Below are 27,579 nucleotides of genomic sequence, written 5' to 3' on the forward strand. Positions count from 1 at the left end.
TTATTTTTTCTTTTGGCACCTTGTAATGCTCAGGACAGCATTTCTAGTTGTTTCCAGGAGCCCTAGCAAGTTAAGTCTATTGACTAAGGGAATGTTTGCCAAACTTGATTGAGAATTACTTTTGGGGCACTTGTTAAAAAAATGCCAGGCCCCTCCCCTAATGATCAAATTTCTGGAGTGACCTGAAAATCTGTTTACAAACAATGTCTAAATCATTCTCATTCCTACTAAGTTGAGAAATTAGGCGCTCAGTGTGAGAAACATGCTCACCCATCCAAACCCAAAGAATGGACTTAGAGGCATGAAGAACAGCTCTCCTAATCACTCCCCGCTTCTCCTGTGAACAGGATATTCATGACAGACATCATTTCAGCCCAGGTATAAAAGCTGGGTTCCAGGAATTGGTCTGCTAAATGGTGGGGATCTTGTAGGAGTGGTTTCATTTGCTTCTTGAAATTCCTAACTTCAGTTCTTGTAAGAGGAGCGTTTACAAAGCCATTTTTTTCCCTGTCCCATGGGAACTTCCCTAAGAGTGAACATGCTAGATGCCTGCTGTGTGGAAGGGATAGGTAAGCTCTCAGTATCTCTCTTACACTGTTTTAATTCTTTTCTTTAATTTGAATAAGAATTTAAAAGAGCAGTTGGTTTGGCTTCCCCATGGTCTCCAGGTCTTTCTTCCTATAACCCTCCTGTTGCCCCTTGATCTTCCTGTCCCCTATCTTGTGAGGGGTATGGAGGAGTGAGCATGATAGGGGGTCCCAGGGCTTTTCCCTGGGCAGGGGCTTTTTACCAGGCTTTCTTCTTCAAGGGGGAACATGGGGGCTAATTCCTTAATCCAGCAGAGTGCAACTTATCTAATTCACACAGAGAATTAAAGCTTGGCACACCCAATCCTCATCTGAGCCAAACTGAGGCCAAAAGACCAAAGGCTTACAAATAGGGTCTTTGGGCCAGATAAAACAGCAATAATCTGTTATGTTTTGCTTTTCCTTGTCTCTGGTACAAGGGTTGTTCCTCCAAACCTGTAACATTCTCCCCAAAGGACTATCTGGGGGAATGTCACAGGGAGTCTCTTTGGCTCCCTCTTTCCTTTGTCTCCTAGGCCTAGAATTTCTGTCTCCCATTTTCAGCCAGTCTCTGTGTCTGAGTTTTTCCCTGTGTACTCAGCCCTGCTTACTGGAGGTGTCTTGCACACTCCTGTATACTCAGCCTCCCTTACTGGAGGTTTCTTCTACACCCCGGAACCTTCAAAAAGGCCCAACCACCAAGGCAATACTCTACTCATAGTCCAATTTTCCTACCTTGGCTCATGCACAAGGTGGCCTGGTTGCCACGGTGCCTGCTTTTCTCCCTGTGTCACCTCTGCTGCCTCCTGAATAACAGTCTCAGGTATGTCTATGACTTCTGCAGGGAGCCAGGATGCCCGGACAGAGTGGGCCACCTAAATCAAGTGGGACGTGTCTCCTCTCTTGGGCAGAATCCCACTCCATGCAGGCACAGAGATCCTGGATGGGCCCCCAGGTTGTGAGAGACATGCTCACCTGTCCAAACCCAAAGAATAGACTTAGAGGCTTGAAGAACAGCAAAAGTGAGACTTTTAATAATGGTCTTTCAAGATTGGGTGTTTGATGGGCAGGCACACCTGGGGCAGTCACAACAGATAATTTATCTCCTAGCACACAAGTCCCTCCCCCAGTTCCTCACTGGTGGAGTACTATGCGGTTACAATCTTCCCAGACATCGCCTGAGTTTCATTATCCCCATTATAAGGTTATACCCCATCCCCTTCTCCACTTAAGTTTTGATTCCCCAATAACAAAACTTTCTTCCCTTTTATGGGTTGACCCCTCCTCTACATTCTGTTCACTTATTGTGGCTTTCTAGGTGCATGAACCATGTGGTTTGTTACATTTGCAGGCTGGCTGCCAGTATTTAGATTTATCATGCCTTGAAAAATCTCCCAGGTTCATGCTATTATCCTACCTCAGCCTCCTGAGTAGCTGGGACTATAGGCACCCGCCACCACGCCTGGCTTTTTTTTTTTTTTTTTTTTTTGTATTTTTGGTAGAGACGGGGTTTCACTGTGTTAGCCAGGATGGTCTTGATCTCTTGACCTTGTGATCCGCCCGCCTTGGCCTCCCAAAATGCTGGGATTACAGGTGTGAGCCACCACACCCGGCCAATAAATCCTTTTTAAAGAGTTTTTACCAAGATGGTATTGTGGAGAGTATGTCAATTGGTAAGCAATCTTTTTACCACATGTGCGTATTCAACCAAATTTATTTTTGAACATTCAGAACACCAGATTATCACAGATTAAAAATAAAGCACCAAAAATTACTACACATTAATACCTGAGCAGAGACTGAAGGCAAATATTCATCTATTAAACCTACACCATAATGCTGAAACATAGCTAAAAACATTCACAACACATTCTACAGAGTATAGTAAGTAGTATTTTTTTGTGAATTACAACCACATAAATGTAATAATTTTAATTATACCATATAAAAATACACACAAAATTACACATAAATGTATTTAATATACTATACATTGTACAAAGTACTAGAGATCATGCATGTTTAAATGGAAACATCTGCAAGGTGACAATCATTTTTTATTATATACTACAGGACAAGTTCCTCTGCACTTGTTAAGTGTTGTTGTTATGCACTGTACTTTCTGGAGGGATGAGAAAAAAATTATCAATTTGCAAATAAATGATTACTTACTGAGTCTATCTCAGCATAACACATAGGTTGTCCTCTGTAAATTTTTTAACTATAGTATAAAAATTGATGCAGGCTGAGAACCATTTATTTTATTACATACCCTTGCCCAAACTACTTTCATGTCAATATGAGCATGTTTTAAGGGAAGAGGTTTTCTTTGTATGTGTCTTTAGAGAAATCTATATTTTTGTCTGGCGAGTAGGTAGTGGAGGTAAAATGGGAAAACAATGTGTTGAGCTTACATTCAAAACTGAAATTGAAAAATAAACAACTTGTGAGTACACAGAAATGTGAGCATCTTTTATCAGAGACCATGATTATCCTGTGAATAAAATAATTTGGACTTTAATATAAATTATATCCATTATTTTAAATAAGCACAGTAAAAATGCAAGTCTACATTTTTTAAAAACTGAAGTCTGTTTTCTCTTGAAACCTTAAAAATATATAGGAAGAAAAGAGAGAAGAAAAAATGAGGGGAAATAATGTTTTAAAATATACTACATGAATCTGAGTTTATTAATTATTAAAAATCATTATTGTGTAAATTAACCTTATTTGATATATACAAGCCTCAATGATTTGAGAAAGAATGAGTGCAAGTCGAAGAATGCATGTCTTTGATAGATTATTCATTAATAAGACAAAAAATTACATTTGAAGATTAGTTTTTCCAAGTGTGATACGTTCAGAACAACAGTGTCACCACCTTCTCCCAGAATATTTTTTCAGAAACCTTAGCCAAACTTAATTTTCTACATCTATGTAGTGTAAGTCTATTTTAATTCAAAATGAAAACTCTGAAAATTAAGGGAGGCCTCTAGAGCAATAGTTCTGGAAATACTAAAGGAAATACCAGTCAACTTTTATTTTAAACTTTTATTTCACCAACCTCAAAGACAAGGATTTGGGGCCAATTTGAGAGGACCACCCATAATAAAATGTACAGTTATAAAATTGCAGGGCACTCTTTTATCATTTTAAGGCACACTCTGTTTTATCCCAAATGACTGTAAGTTCAAGGTCACAGTGATGATATATATTCAATTTTGGTCTGGTTTCTCATGGGTATGTTGTTATATTTATAGCCAGTCATTAAGTTTAAGAAACTATAATACAATCACTTCAAAATAATATATTCAGTCATTTTTATATTTTTAAAAATGTAAATATGTAACATAATTTCCTAATTTATATACACTGTAAATCGGGAGGTTTTTTTCCACTCCACAGTGGAGAAAGGGAAGGTTATTTCTACCAGTATTCCAACAAATACATATTTGATTATGTAGAAAGCATGATTATGTTAAATACAGCATCTCCTACTTAGAATACAATTATTCAACACAATAAATGGACTAATTTCAAAGAACAATGTACACTGAATTCAGGCCTTGTACACCCTCTTTTTACTAATAACACCTATGGTCCCCATTAGAATAAACTGTCACTAAATGAAGGCCAAAGATTTCGATATTTGGCTTTCTGTCCTGCCTCCTTACTTCCAAGGTTATTCATGCAAACTGCATCAACATTACTAGGCAGAGAAATAGTTAGTAATATTTAATTACGGGGAAAACTATAATATGAGGAACTGAAATTTCCTTAGAATTTTTATGGGGAGAAATTGAAGCATTTAATGCAGATAAAAAATAGTTTCTGAGCCTATCATATTTTCTACTTTTCTTCCATGAGTACAACATATTAATGTTAACATTTTAGTATTAATATCTTGTTTTATAATATTTTCCTTTAACACACGCATGTTAAAAGGTTGTACTACGTTAGGTTCCAGTGGACAAGTTCCCCTGTGAAACATGTGACTATGTAAAGAGACTGAATGGAAATACAAAAAAACAAAAGAAATTCCACAGTCAACTTCCAACTACATAAATGAGACTGTACTAGACCCGTACTAAAACGGCTTGTACAACAATGTACATCACAAAATAAATCTGAAGCAAGATTACTTCAAATAATTATTTCAACTAATTGCTGAAAGATCATTACTAGGCAAACTTTTACCCAATAAAATCAGAAAACATTCAAGCAATCACACAAAATAGAACACACTAGGCTACAAATCTTGAATATTTTCAAAGAAAAATAAGGGTATGAAGTATAAGTTTTCATGGTTTAAACATTTATTGTAAGTCGTAGATGAATCATACGGAAAAGATTATTTTTGCTTTAATCCTAATATGCTAAGAAAAGTTCATTGGCACAAATATCCAGAGGTATTTTACAGTTTCATTTACCTTTGGTGGCAAAAAGTATTTTGCTAACCATATGGATACAGTCATATAGTTTCCAATGCACAGCTTTATGCTAAAGAGAATTCAAATGTGTCTCCTTTTTTCCTAAAAAAGGGATGTAAAAAGTCCAATATGAAACAGAACAAGTGCAACATGAAATACAAAATATGCCTATCATGTAGGCTTTTGAACAGTTAATAGCTCTACGTGTTGTCTATAAACATTTTTTTACTAGTAACATCACTATTGTATAAATATTAAAAACCAAAATGACATTAAAAAATAGCATATGAACTTTACAAAAATGGCTATTTTTAGACTTCCTAAACTAAAATCAGAATTCAAATATGCAAACAAATCTACACTAACTAATCAAAACACATCAATAGATACAGTTTTTCATAAGTGTTCAAAGTTACAATGCACAGAATGAGTATAGACAGATTCTGACTCATATATCAAGTCCTACACAAAGTCTTCAGAAATTAACTGATTAATTGGTATTTCAAAACACAGATGTTATTGGCAGCATAACATGCCAAACACTTTAAGAAAGTACTGTACTTTATGTAAAAGTTATCAACCATAGACAATTAAGACAGCTTAGAATATCACCTAACTTCTGAAAGACATGTTATGAATTTACACTGTTAATGGAAAAACAGCTTGATTATTCTCACAATTTCCAAATTTTATTCTGTTGTTAAAACTAAGTTATTAACAGATAATCAATTCATATAAGTTCTTCTGAACTCAATGTAATTTATCAAAAAATGTGAATTCTTGAGCATTTGCAGTACACATATTTGGATTTGGATTACTGACCTGACTTTTCTTTCCTATTGTTCTTATTAAAAGTAAAGAACTCGAGTAGCTTTATAGCTTTCCTATTTCCTCAGGCTATTAAACATATTGTGAAAGAATGCATGAGTAATGTGTAAACATAAAAGTTCATTACAGAGTTTAGAACCTTAGTTCAAAAAAAAACCGGGATCAAAGTTTGGCTCCTAATCAACTTACTATGTTGTAAAAGTCCTTTCTACATTTACCTTACTAGGAAAGAAAGTTTTCTGGCAGGGTGTAATTTTATAATACAAACATATTACTGCTTTCTTATCCTGGCAAATGTCATGCGCTCCAAATGGATTTTCCCCAGTAAATTTTACAAAGTATCTTGTTACCTACGATATACAAGTTCACAAATCCTACACAATGAGAAAACAAAAAGCAATCATGAAAAATAATCAACAAATGCCTAGTCATAGAAGGTCCCAACACATTTTCATTTTTCCCAAATGATTAATAATAACCAGTCCCTAAAACGTCAAATGCAGCACTGTAAAGTTTCACACTGAACCCAATGATAATGCAAGACATTATGCTAATTTGGACCCAACACCTAAAATTAAAATGTGGGCCAACTGATTTATCTGGGGGTTCAGAAATCAACAGCCCTAGTTTAATTCATAGTTGTGTGTTTCCTCTATTTCCCAGAGCTTTCAAGAACTAAACTGAAAACTGAATTTTACCACCTTTTATTTCCCTTGGCCACAAAGGGTGCTAATAAACAGCAAGATGAAATGAATGCACTATACCAGATGTGAGAAGTCTGAAGAATTAAGAAAAGTATAGGAACTAGGCCAGGTGGTCATGCCTGAAATCCCACTACTTTGGGAGGCCGAGGTGGGAGGATCGCTTGAAACCAGGAGTTCGAGATCAGCTTGGGCAACAAACTGAAACTTTGTCTCTACAAAAAAATTAAAAAGTCGGGCACAGTAGCATGTACCTATAGTCTCACCTGCTCTGGGAGGCTGAGAAGGGAGGATCATATGAGCCAAGGAGTTCAAGACTGCAGTGAACTATGACCACCCATTGCACTCCAGCCTGGGTGACAGAAAGAGACTTTATTTCTAAAGAAAAAACATATAGGAACTATATAATGAACAAAACAAATAATCCACCTCATGTAAGTGTGTGTGTATTGTGGAAATGTGTAGTATCACATGAGTGACAAGACAACCAACAACAAACACTTACTATGCCTATTACAGTTATTTCTTCTTTTTTCCTTACTATATAATCATGTAGATAGTAGTATAGTTCACTCAAGAAGGGGTATTCCATTATATAGATCTGAATTTGTCTAGCCAAAATGTGAAAAAATAAAGATTAATCAATACATGATCAATATATATTGAAAAGACTCAAAATCAATGTTAACCAGGCACGAATGGCTTTTCTAGAGTCACCACTGTAAATATTTTCATTCTGGTGATAACCAAGAAAATAAAAAAGAGTTAGTAGAACCTGTTTAATTTCTGGCATAAAAAAGATCCAGGAAAAAAATCGTGTTAGCAATCTCTACCTATTATCAGTTCCAAATTACAATCAGTAGTAACTCCAAAGGAGACTTTAGAAATACTGAATGTACCCAGTATTATTCCCTCTACAGACTACATTTGATCTGGTTATCAACAATAGGGTCTAGGAGTTAAGCACAAAACTTACTCATAACTCAACAATTGCTAAATTAGAATGCCATAACAGTTGCTATAAAAGTTGAGCTCAGAAATTTCCTGAATTAGATAATCTATAACTGCCAATAAATAATTTCATTTTTGTTAACATTGCTAATAGGGCAGTGCTGTTTTACCAGCCAATAATATAGATTGTGTGCACGATGGAAACTGTGTAATTTAAAGGCAAAGGACTTTCCTTTTCTCAAGTGACAGAAACATCCATTTTGCTAATCTTCAAAGAGCCTACCTTCGCATCTCTGGTAGCCATTTGGGTTTAAAGTGCATCAAGACTCAATGAAGACCCTGTCAAAATGTAAGTGTACACATATGTGTCTGTATATATACATATATAATGGCTAAAGACCCAACCTACTATTGATTATAAAATATTTAATTAGAATCATTTTTGTAGTCCTTAAAATGAAATTTTTTTTGGCATAAATAAGACTTTAGGACTTGGTGATAACTACACTCCCATGAAAATATTTCAGTGAGAATTACTGTTCCTAGTCTGCTGCTTTAAAAAGTAAATGTACGGCCAGGCGTGGTGGCTCACGCCTGTAATCCCAGCACTCTGGGGAGGCAGAGGCGGGCAAATCACGAGGTCAGGAGTTTTGAGACCAGCCTAGCCAACATGGTGAAACTCCGTCTCTACTAAAAATACAAAAATTAGCCAGGTGTGATGGCGGGTGCCTGTAGTCCCAGCTACCCGGGAGGCTGAGGCAGGGGCATCACTTGAACCTGGGAGGCAGAGGTTGCAGTTAGCTGAAATCGCGCCACTGCACTCCAGCCTGGTGACAGAGCAAGATTCCGTCTCAAAAAATACAAATGTAAAGCAAATGTACTACTCACAAATGAGAAATTTAAGCTTGTTACATTCATGAACAGTATTAACTAAACAAAGAGGTTTTAGAATACATAAACATAATATTTATGGCTATCAATAGAAGATCTAAATTGATGAATTTTCTAAAGTTCTTTCTGTATATGGAACTAAGTCCAAATTCAGAAATAGTTTAAGGACACGTGTAATCTGTAACTTGAGACACACTAAAATATCAGGTGACAGAATAAAAGATGCAATGTGTATCAAAGTTGTTTATGACTATAAGTATAGTTAAACATATGGAGATGTATCCCTATTTAAATATATATATGTAGTATGCCACGGGACAAGTATATAATCTAATAAATTCTCTCTCTTTCCTCTCCAGCTGAAACATATAGCACTTCGTATTTTACCCCTTCTGCTGCTTCTCTCAAACAAACAAGCACCTGTCCGCCATATCCCCACCATAAGTTTATCATTTCCCTTTAATGTTCTCAGTAAGTGAAAATATGAATACTGAACAACATGCTCGAAGCTAGAAAAGACAACAATGGGATCAAACAAACTTAAAACCCTCAGAGGTGAGAGCAAGACCCTCTTCAACTGAGGCCAAAAGAGCAGGACCTGAGGAAGCACTGAGAAGAGAAGTTAGGTAACCCTCTACAGGCAGTAAGTAGAAGTAACCGTCCACAGGCAGTAACAGCTGAGAGGCTGTAATGGAATCCAGATGCAATGGCAGATAAAATGAAACTGGTGCTCGAGGACATCCCTGGGTACTAACAAGGATACATGTTCACAAGTGCAATGGTGGAATCACTGGAAATTTACATGAGAGGCTTTGTGGCATCACTAAAACTTTAGTTGAGAGGATTTGGGCATTTATAGTCTATACATCTAGAATAACTCTATAAGCCGGGTATGGCTCAGCCTGAGTTTACGCTATCCTAAGGCAAAGAGTATACTCTTCTGCCTTGCCGATTACCTTCTTCCTACTCTTGTAGCTAAAAGTGAAGTAAATTCTGAAATGAAATAAAATGTTACTCTTTTATTTGTCAAACAGTAATCCCAGAAGTCACCTAGGCAAATCAAAATTCCACTGTTAAACCTAGTGGCTAATGTCTCCAATTTATTCAGGTGTACTGTTTATACTCATGCTATTAATGGGTTACAGTTGTCTACTGTTATTCCATTAATAGTATAATATTATACATCAAATGTGATGTTACCTTGATTATGTTGTTGTTGTTGTTGTTTTTTCCCACAGCAGAAAAAAATGGTACAAATCTAGAGTTTCCAACCACCGGAATTCGGTTATTTTCACAATCCATTATGACCTTAGGCACTTTTGGCAACCATGGTGCAATGAATTGAATCCAATGGTATAAACTAAACAACTGAACTGCTCCAATACTGGGAAGCAAATAGCTATGAGCATTTTTTCTTTACATTTAACAACAGACCACTTTAATAGTCTCCTGACGTTCACTGAGAATATATAATAAGATTCATATTTGAAAAATAGCAAGAAAAATTGTTTACGTTTGAATGTTTCCACCCATCAATCTTGCATTGGTTACCAAGAAAACATGTCTCCTTACCATTCAAAGCTCTATTTTCATAGATGTAAGAAGACAAGATCCACTTTGTTCATGGTGGCTGCCAAAAACTAACCAAAGGCTTTCTGTGGCTATTTAACCTTTGAGAAACCAAACAGCTGTAAATTTCATCAGTTATTTAAAGACTTATTTCTTAACAGATAAACTACAGCAAATTCAAAATAACCTACTTTTGTGAAAAAAGTTTGATGAAATGAGCAGAATGCTTGCAGTGAGATTACAAACAATGCTGCATCTACTAAATCTCTAATATTAGACTTCTCATATGGTTGATAAAACAGACTATTTGATATGCACAGGAGTCCTCAATGATAGTGATCACCATATATCCCTTCACGAATTTTTCAAAAACGATTAGTACATGGATTCCACACCACAAAACGAAACCATGCTTCAACTACTTCCCTCAAACATTACAAAACTAATTTCCTATTTTCAATATTGTAAAAATAGACTTGTCTTCTCCAAAGGATCTTGCTGTCCATACTGATGGATCTGTGTGTTCCCTCTTATCACTGGCCTTAAACGCATAAATCATCTTCGTCATTCCTTAAGTTCACTCTTACATAAAGTTGCATAATGCATGGAGTAAAAGAGGAATGAAGGCAAAGCATGGAACCCTATATAAATGTGCTGACCCAAAAGCAATCACACCAACAGCCAGAGGAAGTGGAAATTGTGAAGCAGTCTTCAACAATTTACTGTAAAGAGACAGAGAAATATAGATTATTTATGTGAAATACATTGTGAGCCAAAATTATATCAATCTTTTATACAGTTTTGGGAAAGATAAATATTCTAAGTGATTTTAAATGAATGTTTTATGTTATGAATTTACCTATTCATAATTTTTTTTTTTTTTTTTTTTTGAGACAGAGTCTCACTCTGTCGCCCAGGCTGTAGTGCAGTGGTGAGATCTTGGCTCACTGCAAACTCCGCCTCCCAGGTTCACACCATTCTCCTGCCTCAGCCTCCCGAGTAGCTGGGACTACAGGCACCTGCCACCATGCCCAGCTAATTTTTTGTATTTTTAGTAGAGACGGGGTTTCACTGTGTTAGCCAGGATGGTCTCGATCTCCTGACCTCGTGATCCACCCGCCTTGGCCTCCCAAAGTGCTGGGATTACAGGCGTGAGCCATCACGCCCGGTATACCTATTCATAATTTTTAAAAAGATCAATACAAGCCATATTTGGCTAGAAAAGAAAAATATTTCTATTTTTAAAATAGCCAGTTTTGTTTAGTCTTTCTAATTTTAAAAACAGAAAAATACTAGTTGGACTCTTATTCAGTAATTCCACTTCTAGAAATTTATCCTAACAATAATCATCAATAATGTTCAATAAGACATAGCTACAGAAATGTTTATTTTAACCCTACTTATAAAAAAAAAACCCAAAGAGCCATCTTAAATTCCCAAAACAAGGAGTATAAAGAGAAAAATCAGAAAAGACGATTACTTTTTTACTCTGAAAATAGAGAAACTGAGAATAAGAGGGGTTAAGAAATTTAACTAAAGACAGAGCTATTAAATGGCAGAACCAGGATTTAAACTCCAGGTTGACCTGATTCTAAAATATCTGCAAATATCTGCCAGAATCAACTGAAAAGACTCCCAGAGCAAACAACAAGTGAATGAAAAATCAGGTTTTATTACAGAAAATTTGAAACTACAAAAGTAGACTAACAGTATAATGAACCCTCATGCAACCACTATTCAGCCTCAAAAATGATCAAATCATGGCCAATTTTATCTCACCAGTATCTCCAACCACTTCTCTTGTTTGCTTTTTGGGAAGCAAATCTTAGATCATGTCTTTTTAGGATTAACTTCATAAAGAAAAAAAATACTGCATTATGTTCTATCAAGTAAAACCTATAATTAAGAAAAGAAGTATAATATACTTGCATATAAACCATAATACTGTTATAGCTTTACTTTTAGGAATATTCAAATTAATTAGAAATAAAGAGTATGTTTCATATATAAATGGGGGAAAGGCCAAGACCAGATATGAGAAAAAGAAAAATTAAACTACTGTACCTTGATTTGATTGAAACAGTGTAAGTATTTCCAAGAACTGCCATAGTTGGAATAAGGATAAATGCCAAAGGTTTACATGGATCAGGATTAAGTTTAAAATAATACCTATAATATGAAAAAAAAAAACCCCACAAATCAACAATGACCTGATCATTTTAAATTATCAGAATCAATAGGATAAATATTGTTAAAAACATTCCAATAGCAATATGGATATAAGAGAGCTGTAAACAGTTCATGAAATATCTGATAAGTAATTTTTGCTCTATATCATCTTTGTATCCAAGGTTTTAGAAAGAGAATTATGATCAGAAACTACTAAAGGAAATGAAAATAACCAGTATGAATGCACTTTCTTTTTATAAGCAGTATATGTTTAAAACAGCATAAAGTTTTAAAAAAACAAATTACTTCAAATACATGAGTGCTACTCTATAACAAAAAAGATAAAATGAAGGTTCATAAAGTTATTTGTCCCTTATCTTTTTAAAAATCCAATTCATTTCTTGCATTTACTGACAGTAAAATGTCTATAGCCTTTTAGAACCAAAAATTTGTGCTCCTCAAATAATTCTGACAGCAAATCTGTGAACAAACATCTGGATATTGACTAAAATAAGGAACAAAAGGAGGATATTAAAATCTAGTAATCTTTTATTTAATTTGAACTTATTTTGGTTCTGCCAACTTAAAAAAATTCCCAGTATTTAGATAACTTGAAAATTTTATATCATTTTTGAAAACTACATTGAATAGGGGTTCAACTACTACTTGGATGAAGTGGCCTTTTATTTAGCAATTGACCAATGAATAAAAATACAATTCACCCTTTTGGGCTGATTTTTTGGAAAAGTTTATATTCCTGAAGTTTATATACACATCATAGTAAGGGAGAAAATGTGAATGTATTAAAAATAAATTGCTTGAACCCGGAAGGCAGAAGTTGCAGTAAGCTGAGATCGCGCCATTGCACTCCAGCCTGTAAAACAGAGCGAGACTCTATCTCAAAAAATTATAAATAAATAAATAAATAAATAAATAAATAAATAAATTTCAGGTAATGTATAGTTTCCTGTTCTTGAGGAATTTTCATTAACCATTAGGAATCTAGCAAGTCTCTACTTAGGGCTATTTATTGTTTGAACCACATAAACAATAATTATATTAATAAAACGCACCTAAGATTCTTTAGCCAATAAATTAGAGAAGGCATGCTGAGAAACACAATCCATGTTAATAAGTTAATCACAGTACTGTGCATGCGAAGGCTATCTTCAGCATCGTTAGCAGATAAACGAAGATGGTGTACTGAGGAGTCTTTATGATGATTGGATTTCTTTTCACTTCTTCTAGAGTGTTTGGGATTCTATAAAACAATAAAGTAAAAATATCAAGATACTAACTAAAGTATATTACTTTATTTAGAATCATACTCATTACTTATTAGCTAAGTAAGTACATCTTTCCATTACCAAACTGACATAAAATCCTGAAATTACTTTGCTTAAAAATACTTTAAAAGTTATAAAACTTTTATTCTTTTGACTTGCTACTTCTACTGCTGAGAATATATCCAAGTAATTTTTCAAAATAAAATTTGATAATAAACTTGTAAAAAAAATGACATAGGTACTGACAAAGATGAACTTATAAGTCTTTTAAAATATTCATTAGGTTCACTTTACTTAAATTCAGAATACTGTATCTTTTAAGCACTATGAAATCCTAACCTTAAAAAAAAATAAACTCTTATATTTCCCCATGTTCTTTCATTTTAAATTTACATAGAGTTTTGAAAATAAAACTTACCACAGGCTGGCTATTCTTAAAAGTTGTCAAGCTGGCTTGCAGATGAACAACCTAAGAAAAATAAATCGCTGTTTAATTTTACTTTTATTTTGAAACAAAACATATAAGCCTTTGGTATTAAAAATGAAAAGCACTGTAATCTGAAATTTTAAAAATGCAAACCAAAAAGTCATTTAAACATTTAAAAACATTCTTATACAAAACAACAACTACACATGCTGGCTATCATGGATTAAAAAACAAACAAAAGCAAGAAACATCAACAAAGAAAAAACGGAAACAGAAACAAAACAATACAAACTTCTGGAGTATGGTGGGGCCAGGATATACTGCTATATCTTTTATAACCTGTAAAAGCCTAAGTTTGAATGATGCTTTGTTATAGCAACTTAATGTGTCTTGTGAGTCAAAGATTTCATTACATTCAATACAGTAAAAGAATATAACACATTTTACATATTTTAAGTCTTTGAAAACCAGAACCCAATTATATACAGTGGTGAAATGTTTATAAGAACTGGAAAAAATCTTTAAATTTAATTTATTAGGGTTACCTAAGTATTTAAGAAACCTTTGCTTAGTGGGTCAGTGGTTTGAAATACCTAATTAAAAAAATACTAAAATTATTATTTATAAATCAAAGTAGCTGTAAATAATTTTTAAAGAAGCATACAAATTTCCTTTGGAAAACTGAAAATAATATATGATATGTATGCATTTAGTTTACACTTTTAAAAATTTCATTTTTAAGGAAAAAAAGCATTATCCACTCTGATGTCAACTGTCTGTTCCTAAGAATAACATGGAGAGAATACACCTGTATCACCTCCTGGAACTTTTTTTTTTTTTTTTTTTTTTTTGCAAAGCCGTCGACTTTATCAGACGTGTTTTTCACTTCTTCAGTAAAAATATTAGCCTAATTATTTTTATTGTCGTCATCTGATCCTTCAGCAACATTTGTAACATTTTATATTATCTTAGCATGATTAATAGCTTGATCCTACTGACATTACTTTTTGTTTCATCTCTTACCCATGTTCAAAAAGAGGTGTGAATACAAACTGCTCTAGTAAAATGTTAAAAAAAAAAAAAAAAACTTAACACTTGTAAAGACCAAGAAGCAAGCAGAAACAGATTCTATCTTCTCCTTTCTCTTTCCTTTTTAACAACAAAAAAACCCCAACTTAGATCAATAATTTCCCTTTTCCAGTTAATTGTATGTAATTTAAATAACTAAGATGTTTTTAAAAATCTTTACATTCAAACCCATTATGTAACAGAAGGTTACTACAGTGGTTATGAGAATTTTTGTTAATAATGCCTATAGGACATCCTATATGTGCCTAATACAAAGCTCAATCATTTTGGCTTTACTGATCTGACATACCTTAAACACATAGTAAACATAAGAAAGAAGTATGGCTAGTGCTCCACAAGTTGTCCAACTAATTATGATCAAGACAATTGTCAAAAAGGGCAAGTCTGGTGATATCATCTTGATATCTTTAGGAAGTTCAGAGGGTCTGGAATTATAAGAACAAAGTTTAAAATACATATTAACAAATATTTATATAGTCACATATGAGAAGAAAACAATATAGTACCCTCCTGTCTCTCTTGCTTATATGCAAATATATAAGGTAAACAATAAGGTATTTTAAAAATAAAGGCAAGTGGCCCCAAATATTTGATTTTAAGTTCTGTAATGTATTGTGATAACTCCTCTACCATTTTGATATACTATAGCTGATACTTGTACTACAGGTGAAAAAATGTCACCAAAGATAATCATTAATTATACACCCTGTGCCATACATCTCCAGTCTTGACAGGAGGAGAAACTATGTTCTATTTCTTAAAGCCTAGAGACCACTCAGACCCTTGGTGGTGTTACTATCAGAATCTCTATCTGAAGCTTCTCAGAAGGGTGGAGGAAGAAGCATCACACCCACTATAATCTCCTCTGTGACAGGAAATCACATGACATGTCTGGTAAGGAGGAGTGGCAATGGGCACTAGATTGATGATTTGCCAGGAAAGCCTACCAGTAACTTCAGATTCAAACTGTGTCATTGGGCCCATAATAAAACTCTAGGCAATGTTTCTGGAGCTTTTATACATCTCATCTAATCTGATCCTAATATCTGGATTACAGACTCTTGCCCCCTGGTTTCACTATAGAAGTCAGCATATAAAAGCAATATCATGGGAGAAACAATCCCTCCTGGGAAAGATTCACAACCATGAAATTTAAAACTATCTGTGTAATTTGTCAAACTTTTTTACTAACTCTTGAGCACTAAGGTCAAAATCAAATGTAACATTTAACTTATAATAAATGATTAGCTTTCACAGACACTAACTTTGAACACTAACCCATACTTTTGCTAGTTATATATTTTTCCTTAGAAAATAGTTTAGTAAAAATAATTAATTTCAGGTTCCTTATCAGAACATATATTTCTTCTTAAAGCAATAAGAAAGCTGTTAATCATTCATTCTTTACCTTTTCAAAGCTAGCCACAATGAAGAAAGAAGTCTCACAGATGCAGAAGAGAGTAGGCCACTCCAGTAGGCAGTACACGTTCCAAACAGAAAGAGAATCAAGGATATCAGGGGGAAACACATACTCTGACTAGTTAAAATGATGGCATCTAATTCTGGTAACAATAATACATCCCACAATTCTTTAAACCATTTATACCTGTGGAGAAAAGAAAATATAAAAGCAAAAAACCCAACAACTGAAATTTAAGGACTTAACATTTGAGGTGTCTGACCATTCAAGAGAGTCTCTAAAGTTCCCTGATACTTAATTTATAATTATACTGAAAAACAAATATTTAATTCTTTGTATGGAACAAGTCATTTATTTTCCAAGTGAGCCTACTGATCTTCGAAGATCTGCATTTCAGTATAGCTTTACTACTCTCTGTTGATCCTAATAAAAAGTAATATGTTCTTTTTTTTTTTTTTTTTTTTTTTTTTTTTAGAAAGCCAAGTTAGGTGTAATGATGGAAAAAAATATCTACATATTGATGCTTAACCAAAAATCTGAAAATGTGACTAAATTAAGAATGGAATGTTAACTAGGGTAGAGAGATCTAAAACACACTTTCAAAAGTGATCAGAGAGGCATTGTTTCATCAATACCCTGTAATGATTTGCATTTGAATCTAGGATACTCACAGATCATGGACCATATACACCTATTTACAAACATTAAAGGCAGTCTAAGTTTAGACTGATATATATAAAGTGAGTAATTACTTTTGAAATGATTATACTATTAAGTAAACATTGATATACTTATTAGACCTCTGCCTAAGAGAAAAAAAATCCCATTTAACGAAACAAGTCAACTGCCAAATCTGTATGAAAATTTATATTGCATTATGGAACCAAATACAATGTTACATGTAAAACACAATTAAAATCATTATCACAGATAATAAAACTTACCCCAACAGAAACTTAATGATAATTACAAAAGGATCAACTTTGTATGGTTTGGCTTCTTTATCCAACATGGTAGCATATTCTAAGCAACAACCTGGTGATTTAAAAAAAGTTACATGCAATTCATAGTAATTAAGTATGAGATATACTATATCCCACGTTCTCTATAAGAGCAACATATTTTGTGTCAGAGAAAGCAAGGGTCTTCATTACTATCACAGAGACTCTTCTTGAAAGATTAAAAATAGCTGCAATTCAATAGCTCTTACATTAGAGTACACATTCAATCATTTGTAAAAACAAATTCAGGAAGTCAAAGCTGGGATTTCATCAGCTGTATTTTCACAAAGCTCCACGAGTGATTTTAAAAATTAGCTTTATTGGACAAAATTCTGATATAATTCTTCTATTTAAAGTATATACAATTCAGTGGTTTTTAGTATATTCAGAGTTGTACATCCATCACCACAGTCTTAGAACACTTTCATTATCCACAAAAGAAAGTTTTCTTTAAACTATCACTCCCCAAATTCCCATCCCTTGGCAACCACTAATATACTTTCCTTCTCTAAAGATAGGCCTATTCTGAACACTTCATATACATGGAATCATAATATGTGGTCTTTTGTGATGGGCTCCTTTCACTTAGCATTTTTCAAGATTCATCCATGTTGTAACATATACCAGTATTTCATTTAATTTCTTTTTATTCAAATTCCTTTTATTCCATTGTATGATTATATTACATTTTATTTTTCCATTCATCAACTGACAGACATTTGGGTTGTTTCTGCTTTTTGGCTGTTATGAATAATACTCCTATGAACATTTGTATATCAGTTTTTGTACGGATATATGCTTTCATTTTTCTTGGTTATATTCCTGGGAATGTAGATGCGTGTTATGTAATAACTCTATATTTAGCCATTTAAGGAACTGTCAGACTGTTTTTTTCACAGTAGCGACACTATTTTACACTCCTACCAGCAGTGTATGAGGGTTCTAGGTTTTCCACATCCTCATTAAAACTTATTATTTGTCTTTTTTTAATTACCGTCATTCTAGTGGGTATAATCCACAGGTGATTTTTGATAAGTGTCCTTGGTTCAGAACTACATCTTTAATTGGCTGGATACATAATCCAATACTTAAAGCCTCTAGATTAACCAGCATCAAACATCCCCCAGATGTACATTCTATATGTTTGAGAATCAATTATCAAGTCAGTTAAAACCAAGAAAAACGAGACTTTTTTCAGACTTTCAAAACAAGATAGACATTTATACTCAAGTCTGGTTGATGTCATAGGGTCAGAATAATCTCTTTTTTTTTTTTTTTGAGAAAGAGTCTCACTCCGTTACTAGGCTGGAGTGCAGTGGCATGATCTCGGCTCACCGCAACCTCTGCCTCCCGGGTTCACGCCATTCTCCTGCCTCAGCCCCCCGAGTAGCTGGGACTACAGGCGCGTACCACCACACCCGGCTAATTTTTTGTATTTTTTTTTTTTTTAGTAGAGAAGGGGTTTCACCGTGTTAGCCAGGATGGTCTTGATCTCCCGACCTCGTGATCCGCCCGCCTCAGCCTCCCAAAGTGCTGGGATTACAGGCGTGAGCCAACGCACCTGGCCAGAACAACCTCTTAATTAAAAGGCTGGGTCTGGCGCAGATCAACTGAATATTGCTTACCTCTTCCTGGAATATAGGTTAAATCAGGTTAAAATTAACACTAAAGGCAGACTTGAAGTTGTATAAAAGTAACTGAAGGGCACTAAGTAGCTGTAGAAAGATTTGAGTGGAGGGGATTTATGGACTGCTGCTTTAATATATTCAGGCTACACTCTTTTTTCCCCTGCTCCTGCCTACCTTAATCACTGTCCAAGCCCAGTGAAACAAAGTTTTAGCCTCCTGGGAAACTGTAATAACTGCTATACTCCAGGGAAGGTTTTGTCCATTGTACTACAGTTTCTACATCTGCTTCTCCAGATCCATTCTCCACCCCTCACTTTTTCCTGAATTCTGGGAGGCTGACTTTTATGGACTGGCTTCTAGTTAAGTTCAGGAGTTAGAGGTATCAGCAGATAGGAGGGTAGGAGAAAATAAGGTTAGTGTATGTATTTCCTTATCTTTTTCCTGCTGAGCCACAGGTTGGCAGTGGCTGTAGTGTTCCTGCAAACCAGGCTACAGCTCCAGGAATGGTGTCCACTCCTACAGCCCTCTAGGTTTGTTCCTTCTCTTGTCCTGGTACCTTGGAGTACTAGATGGCTCTGTTACTAGTTTAGCACCTTCTCATTTCTTGTTGGTTTCTCTTAATCCTGCACATACCTTTGACATAGTCCATTAAAATCTCAATTATTCCATTCAGTATGCCTAATTGACACAGTTGATACAGCTCAAATATAATAAATGCCTACTGTGTGCTCAGTACTATCTTAGACACCAGGAATAGAATGGAGAACAAGATCAGGCTCTACATTTTAAGAAGTCTTCAGACTACAGGAAGGAAACTTCAAGTGCCAGGGTATAAAATGGAGAAAACAAGTGAGGAATTTTCTTGGAGATGTCTTAAAACTTAAGAAGATCCCAAACTCTTGCAAATTTGGGAAAGATGAATGATACATTTAAGAAATCATCTGTCTTGTTTAGCCACATGTAGGATGAAAAGGCAGCAATGAAGCATTGGCTCTTGGAAGGAAGGAGGGAAGGAGGAAAGAACAACAGACAGACGGACAGAAGGAAGGAAGGAAAAATGGAAGGAAGGGAGGAAGGGAGGGAAAGAGGAAGAGGAAAAAAAGAGACGGGAGGGGAAGGAAGGGAGAAAGAAAACGAAACAAACTAGGATGACAAGGAAGGAAATTAGGGAGTGAGTGTCTCTTATTAGAAGTATACATATTATGAACTATTCCTGCAGCAGCAACAGCAAAAAAAGAACAGGGATGGGGATCAGTGGGAAATAACCTGAATCTAATCACACCTATGGCTCTAATTATCAATTTATAGAAAATAGAAAAACATGTTCAACTGTACCATGGGGATGGAATCAGCAAACTCTAAACTGTAGAAAATACAAAAGTATAAAAAAACATTTTATTTTATAAATTATAAGGGGAGAAAAAGAGATGGAGAATAGACCCTACAGATAAAGAAACAATTCAGTTCTGACAATGAAAGTTGTTGTCAGAATCAAAATGGAGTCACTGTTTTTTCTCTTTTCTCTTTTTTTTTTTTTTTTAAATCCTGACAAACAGAGTCAGGGAAGGCTGTGAAGGGAGGGTTCTCATGCTTGTATACCTAATATAGCAAAACTATCACAGAAGACTCTGCAATAACCACAACTCTTCAAAGGCCACTGCAACCTTACACACACAAAAAAATACTTCTCTGAGGACATCTGCCCAGCAACTACTTGTCCAACCTCAGGCTGGCACCACCCTTGTTATGGATCCTTGTAGCCAAGGATAATTATTTCAAAACAATTATGTAATCCTCCTCATTTTTTCTTGACACTCATTGTCTTCCTTTACCTTCCTGAATATGCAAACAATTTACTATGACCTGTGGATTCCTGTTGCAATACCCTAGTCCCAAATAAACATTATTTTATTTTAGAGAGCCCCCTCTCTGTTATTTAGGTTGACATGAAGCGTGTCCAGAGGTAGGACCTGGAATAGGATTACTTTTGGACACAGTTTGTGATGCTCAGAACTGGTGTGCAGTACTCACTTGAGCCCCTGGAGCTCTCTGCTTCCACGGCACACCTTTTGTCAGGTTAGGACTCTCTCTCCCTCTAAAATCAAGGTAGAACCTCTTGACTTTATTCTGGATATGGTAAATAAAGGACCTTACATCTCTCCTGGGATGACAAAAGACCTTTTGTCTCTTCTGGTAAGTCTTTCCTGGTGTAAAGACAAATGTCTTTGTGGTTTGAGGACCCTAGTTTCTATGGAATTTACATTCTGTTTGTTACACATGTCTTTTCTAGGGAATTTACTTTAGGTTTTCTGTGTGCCTAATTTAACATTTTACTTGATCTGCATCCTGCAGGCTACTTTACCCCAAATTTTGGTCCACAGCCTTAATTACATATAGGGGCCCAATTTTGTCAGAAATATAATTTGAATCTAATTATCTTTCATAAACCAGTGAGTTTGTATTACTACTTTATAATTAAAATTCCAAAATGAAATCTATTAAGGCTTTTGAGTATGTCTGTATATGTTCAGGTACATTTATACATACGTACATGTATTGGCATAGTTGGCCAAAATCCCCTAAGAAATTCTATTCGGATTGGCTTCAATAAATGAATACTCATATAAATTATATACTAATTAACCCAAGTGTCTTTTAGTTCAGTGACTTAAGTAAATCTTTAATAAATAAGCTGGTTCTCATCTATTAAATACTAATAAGTGACAGTTCAAATTACTTGTTAAATTTAAGGTTACTAAGAGTTAAATTTCTAGTTAAAAATATAAATTAATTTACAATAACAATTCTAATTAATGTATATAAAATATATTAAAAATAATGTATTATTGATGAGAAAACTTATAAGAAAGGCATAAAAATGTGTTCTTTATTGAGGAAAAATAATTTTGTCTAATTTGGATGTTATTTAAAGGTTGTTTCAAAATATAGATTTAGAAAAAAATAGAAATAAGATAGAAAGGAACCAGTAAGTAAGAGAGAGATGTGAATAAAGTTACGGGTTGAGAATGTGTTTTTGGTAAGGAAGGTTAAAAAGAAAACAGAATAGTTTTGTATAAGAACAACTTATGTGATACATTTTTGTCCTAAAGTAAAATGACTGGTTATTTAAGAAATAGGAAATATTTGGACAAGACATAAAGGCTAAGCATGTTATCAAAGGTCTAAGTAAGTCATGAAAAAAGTTGATGAAGAGTGACTTTATGAAAGAAAATTCTGCATGTGATCAAATTGGCTATAAAAGAGATTTGTGTCTTTCTAAAGATTAAGCTTTGATATTAAAGATACACTAACGCAAAACTAAAAATTTGGTCCCCTGTGTAAAAGCAGCAAGGCTTTCTTGAAATATTCATTTACTCTTAGAAAATTAGAAAAGGTTTTGATTTTTAAATCTGAAATCTGTTTTCATTAACAGCCATGCTTTACACTGTCCAGAGTTTCTATTTCTGCCACATTTCCTCCTGAGATCTGCTCTTCCTCTCTCCCTTTAAGAAGGCCTCAGGTGATAACCTCTCTTTCAACCTTTTTTGTCACCTCCTGTGTAACTTTTTTCTTCAGTTCTAACTCTACTATTATGGCCTGAAGTCAAAATATTCATCTAGAAAAACAATGTTTTCCTCTTGGATAACTTGATTCTATATTACTGGCTTTTCTTGATATGTCTCAATTGTTCCATGTAATCAGGAAACTATGTCACATGCTTTTACTTTTTCTACAAGCCACTTATTCCTCTGTTCCTAATACTAGCTTTCTTGTTTATATTCCTCTATAATATGGGCTTACACTTACAACCTTAGACACATTTTTCCTGTATCTGATTAAATTCAAGTACCCGTTCATCAGGTTCATTTAAGTTCTGGGTTATCTAAATGAGTTTCCCATAAGAAGATGAAGTCACACTGCAACAGACTTTTCTTTATCTTTTGGTAATAAAAAACCTAATACAGATAACACAGGAAATTACACAGTACTGATGTTTTATAGGATAATTTCCTGTGTTAATCTTTATTAGTTTTTTTTTTTTTTATCACTTAGGATAACTGAGCTTTAAGAAGGTTAATATTTTTATATCCATACAATTTTCTGTATTGCTTTTTACGTCTTTTATTACTTTAAATGAACTATTATTTCACAATGACCTGTGATCCTCTTTTGATCAAATGTTTTGAACCTTTTGACTTCTTCGGCAAGCTTCCCAAAGATGAAAATTTTTTTTTTTTATTGGTGGAGGAGTGCAATGGTGCAATCACGGTTCACTGTAGCCTCAACCTTCCAAGCTTAAGTGATCCTCCCTTCTCAGACTCCCAAGTGGCTGGGACCACAGGTGTATGCCACCACACCTGGCTAATTATTTTTTATTTTTTATACAGAGAGGGTTTCACCATGTTGCTCAGGATAGTCTCGAATTCCTGTGCTCAAGTGATCCACCCTCCTAGGCCTCCTAAAGTGCTCAGAGAATAGGCATGAGCCACACACACCTGGCCAAAAATTCTAAACTATGTCTTTTTTACCTTAGCTTTCAGATTTTCTAGTTGGGCCCCTGAAAAGCCTCCAAGAATATATCTCTCATCTTGCAGCGATATTAAATGATTAGGCTTATTTGGTAAATTCTATGGAAAACATTGTCAAATGATAAGTGATACTAGATCTTCTTTCAGTTATATTCATGTTATTGATATGCTACAAAATTATATAAATTCATAGAAATCAAATATGTTATCAGTCATAATTTTGGTTCTGTTAAATCTTCTTCAAAGTTATATTTGTATGGATATACTATTGATGTCAACATTTCTAAAAATTATGTAAAACTGATAAAAGTCTGAGGGTCCTGATATAATGCTGTCAGTCATGATTCTAGTTGATATCTTAAAATGCTGCATGTTAACAGAAATAACTAAAATTTCCTTATCACTTTGGGGCTTTCATCAGATTTGAACCATGACTATGCTGTCATCCACAGTTATTGTTTTCAATTCTTCTCCAAAAGCATTTGTAATCAGCTGTATTGCAATCAAGTATTTCATGAAAAAACTTTAACAAGAACTCTTGAGCTTTATTGCCGGGGCGGAGCAAGATGGCCGAATAGGCCGAATAAGAGCAGCTCCAGTCTCCAACTCCCAGCGCGAGCGACACAGAAGACCGGTGATTTCTGCATTTTCAACTGAGGTACTGGGTTCATCTCACTAGGGAGTGCCGGACAATCGGTGCTGGTCAGCTGCTACAGCCCGATCAGCGAGAGCTGAAGCAGGGCGAGGCATCGCCTCACCTGGGAAGTGCAAGGGGGAAGGGAATCCCTTTTCCTAGCCAGGGGAACTGAGACACACAACAAGAACTCTTTCTCTCTCTTTTTTCTTTTCTTTCCTTTAAAGACAGGGTCTCACTCTGTTGCCCAGGCTGGAGTGCAGTGTTGCAACTGTAGTTCATTGCAACCTTGAACACCTGGGCTCAAGTGATCCTCCCACCTCAACCTGCTGAATAGCTAAGACTGCAGGCGTGTGCCACCATACCCAGCTAATGTATTTTTTTTTAACTTTTTTTTTCTTTTTTTTGTTTTGTAGAAACCTGGTCTCCCTATCTTGCCCAGGCTGGCCTCAAACTCCAGACCTCAAAAGTGATCTTCATATCGGCCGGGCACGGTGGATCACGCCTGTAATCCTAGCACTTTGTGAGGTGGAGGCAGGCAGATTGCCTGAGTTCAGGAGTTCGAGACCAGCACGGTGAAACCCCCGTCTCTACTAAAACACACACAAAAAATTAGCTGGGTGTGGTGGTGGGCACCTGTAGTCCCAGATACTTGGGAGGCTGAGGCAGGAGAATCACTTGAACCTGGGAGGCGGAAGTTGCAGTGAGCCTAGATCAAGCCACTGCACTCCAGCCTGGCGACAGCAAGACTCCGTCACCAAATAAAAAAAAAAAAAGGGATCCTCATATCTCAGCCTCCGAAAGCATTGGTATTACAGGTATGAGCCACCACACCTGTCCAATAAGCACTCTTAAACACAGATTTCTGATAACTTTAAGATTAATTAACTAAATAAAAATTTCCAAAACCCTGACGAAAAAACTGATGGGCTCAGGAAACTGCTAATCAAAATCAAGCAGAACAAAAATTAATTACATGAGATTGACCAACTGATAGTGTTTTTATGACTTCTACTTGAAATGTTGGCTCTTCACTTAAATGTTTTATTTTCCAGATTTAAGGAAAATTTATCTCTTAAGCAGGCAATTTGGTAAAGTATACTTTTGTGAACAAAGATGGAATCATATGCTTTTTCTCTACTTGGTTCCTACAAAATTTGGAAACTATCTGAGTATTCTTATGGCTGTATGATTTTTTTTTTCCGTAAGTCCAATAAAAATCTGGCCTCTTTATAACAGGACACGACTGGAAATATTGTATTGAATGTTAGTTATATTACGAAGGCTTTATCAAAAATGTTATATTTGAGAAGATGCACAGAATATCTGACTTTAAAGGTTCCAAGCCTGATAGTGAGTAAATAAAAACTGTCAATTGCTGGCAGGCCTAGGAACCTTAAGACCTTAAAAACCTCAAGAGGTTTTTATTGTTTTGGGGTTTTTGTGTGTGTGTTTTGTTTTGTTTTGAGACGGAGTCTCCCTCTGTTGCCCAGGCTGGAGTGCAGTGGCGCGATCTCAGCTCGCTGAAACTTCTGCCTCCTGGGGTCAAGCGATTCTCGTGCCTCAGCATCCTGAGTGGCTGGGATTATAGGCATACAACACCATGCCTGGCTAATTTTTTTGTATTTTTAGTAGAGATGGGGTTTTTGCCATGCTGGCCAAGCTGGTCTCAAACTCCTGAGCTCAGGTGATCAACCTGCTTCAGCCTCCCTAAAGTGCTGGGATTACAGCCATAAGCCACTGTGCCCAGCCCTCAAGAAGTTTTTTAATCTGAGATTGCTATGTGATCAATACAGAGATAATAAAAATTATGTTTCTAAATAAAAGCTGTAACACACCTGTTATTAGAATGTAGCTCTGTTGATTGTTTTCAAGTTCTTGATAGACTATACTACTTGACAGACTAGACTAGATCCTGCATTCTTCTAGATTCTTCCAATCCAACTTTCTTCCATGGAATTACTGAAAATGAGAACAGCTTTGTTCTGAAAGCCCTATAAGCTGAAACTAGATGCATTTTAAGAAATAAGCCTCATGTTTGATGTATGGGCCACACAAAAAGTTCACCAAGCCACCTGATGTCATAATCAGAGTCATCTAAACTACAAACCAGGATGAGAAGTTGATACTTTCACTCTTCAGATAGCTTTTCCCAAGATGTCAGAATAAGACTTCGTATCATGACACCCTTACCCTTCTTAATGACCTTTTTAACTTGAAGAATAATGGTCATTTGATGTATTCAACTGGTTGTGTTTAAGCCTAGGTTCATGGTTCAAAACTATTATGCAAACTGATCATTTTACTTTGTATTTTCCCTTTTTAAACTTTATATCTGTTTTTCTTTGTGTCTTCTCTGATTTATTTGAGCTGTGTTTTGTAATTCTCATTGTGGAGATCTTTTGCCTCCCTGGTTAGCTATATTCCTAGGTATTTTATTCTTTTTGTGGCAGCTGTGAATGGAATTGCCTTTCTGAAGTCCTTGCCAGAGCAATCAGGCAAGAGACAGAAATAAAGGGCATGGAAATAGGAAGAGAGGAAGTCAAACTATCTCTGTTTGCAGATGACATGATTCTCTACCTAGAAAACCCCATAGTCTCGGCTCAAAAGCTCCTTCAGTTGATAAACGACTCCAGCAAAGTTTCAGGATATAAAATCAATGTACAAAAATCACTAGCATTCCTCTGTTAACTTGTTTAAATTTTGTAGAACTACAACTCCTAACAGCTTAATGCTGGCCCAGCACTTTGGAACAAAGTAAACTGAACTTAATAATGGACTCCAGGTAGACTTAGCCTCAGAGCCACTCCCTTCAAACCTCCCTTCAAACCTCCCTCAGTGCTCAAATGTGGCTAAAAGGTTTATGACACTGACTCCTAGTCACCAATCATTACAATGTGGGATTAGACCAGCAACCTGGGACAGGTCTATTCCAGCACCAAGGGATATCAAAATCTAACTATGATCAGTTATGCTTTTGGAGAAAGATCTTAATCAAAAGGGGAAAATGTAAAACTGGCCAGAATCAACATGGAGTCATTTGTGTTAGAAAAAAAAAAAAGAAAAAAACAAAACCAAAACAAACCCTGACAAACAGAGCTGAGGAAGGCTAAGAAGAGAGAGTTCTCATACTTGTATGCTTGATAATAAAACTAACACAAAAGACTGCAACCTGGAACAAAGGCCATCTCAACCTTATACAAAAAAAGTTTCTCTGAGGACATCTGCCCAGCAACTGCCTGCTCAACCTCAAACTGGCATCGCCCTTGTTATTCATCCCGGCAGCCAAGAATAATCATTTCAAAACAATTTTAATCCTTTTTATTTTTCCTTCAACATCCTGTCTTCCTTTACCTCCCTGAATACGCACAAGTTTACTGTAGCACACCAATGCCCTATTACAAATAAACATCATTTTCCTTTAGAGAGCCTCTCTCTGTTTGTTATTTAAGTTGACAAA

General features: G+C 35.3%; 1 protein-coding gene across 1 annotated transcript in view; it reads right to left on the minus strand.

Moving 5' to 3' along the window:
• Positions 1–2,262: 2,262 nt before the first annotated feature.
• PGAP1 (post-GPI attachment to proteins inositol deacylase 1) overlaps positions 2,263–27,579 on the minus strand; it is an 84,362-nt gene continuing 59,045 nt past the window's right edge. The window contains exons 21-27 of the mRNA XM_031651432.1: positions 17,272–17,362; positions 16,316–16,513; positions 15,197–15,332; positions 13,810–13,860; positions 13,179–13,366; positions 12,001–12,105; positions 2,263–10,658 (exon numbers count right to left, since the gene is read on the minus strand). Of these exons, the coding sequence (XP_031507292.1) occupies positions 10,520–10,658; positions 12,001–12,105; positions 13,179–13,366; positions 13,810–13,860; positions 15,197–15,332; positions 16,316–16,513; positions 17,272–17,362 (908 nt within the window). The 3' untranslated portion in view covers positions 2,263–10,519. The remainder of the gene's footprint in view (positions 10,659–12,000; positions 12,106–13,178; positions 13,367–13,809; positions 13,861–15,196; positions 15,333–16,315; positions 16,514–17,271; positions 17,363–27,579) is intronic.

The sequence above is a fragment of the Papio anubis genome, chromosome 10, assembly GCF_008728515.1.
Source record: "Papio anubis isolate 15944 chromosome 10, Panubis1.0, whole genome shotgun sequence".
NCBI classification, from domain to species: domain Eukaryota; kingdom Metazoa; phylum Chordata; class Mammalia; order Primates; family Cercopithecidae; genus Papio; species Papio anubis.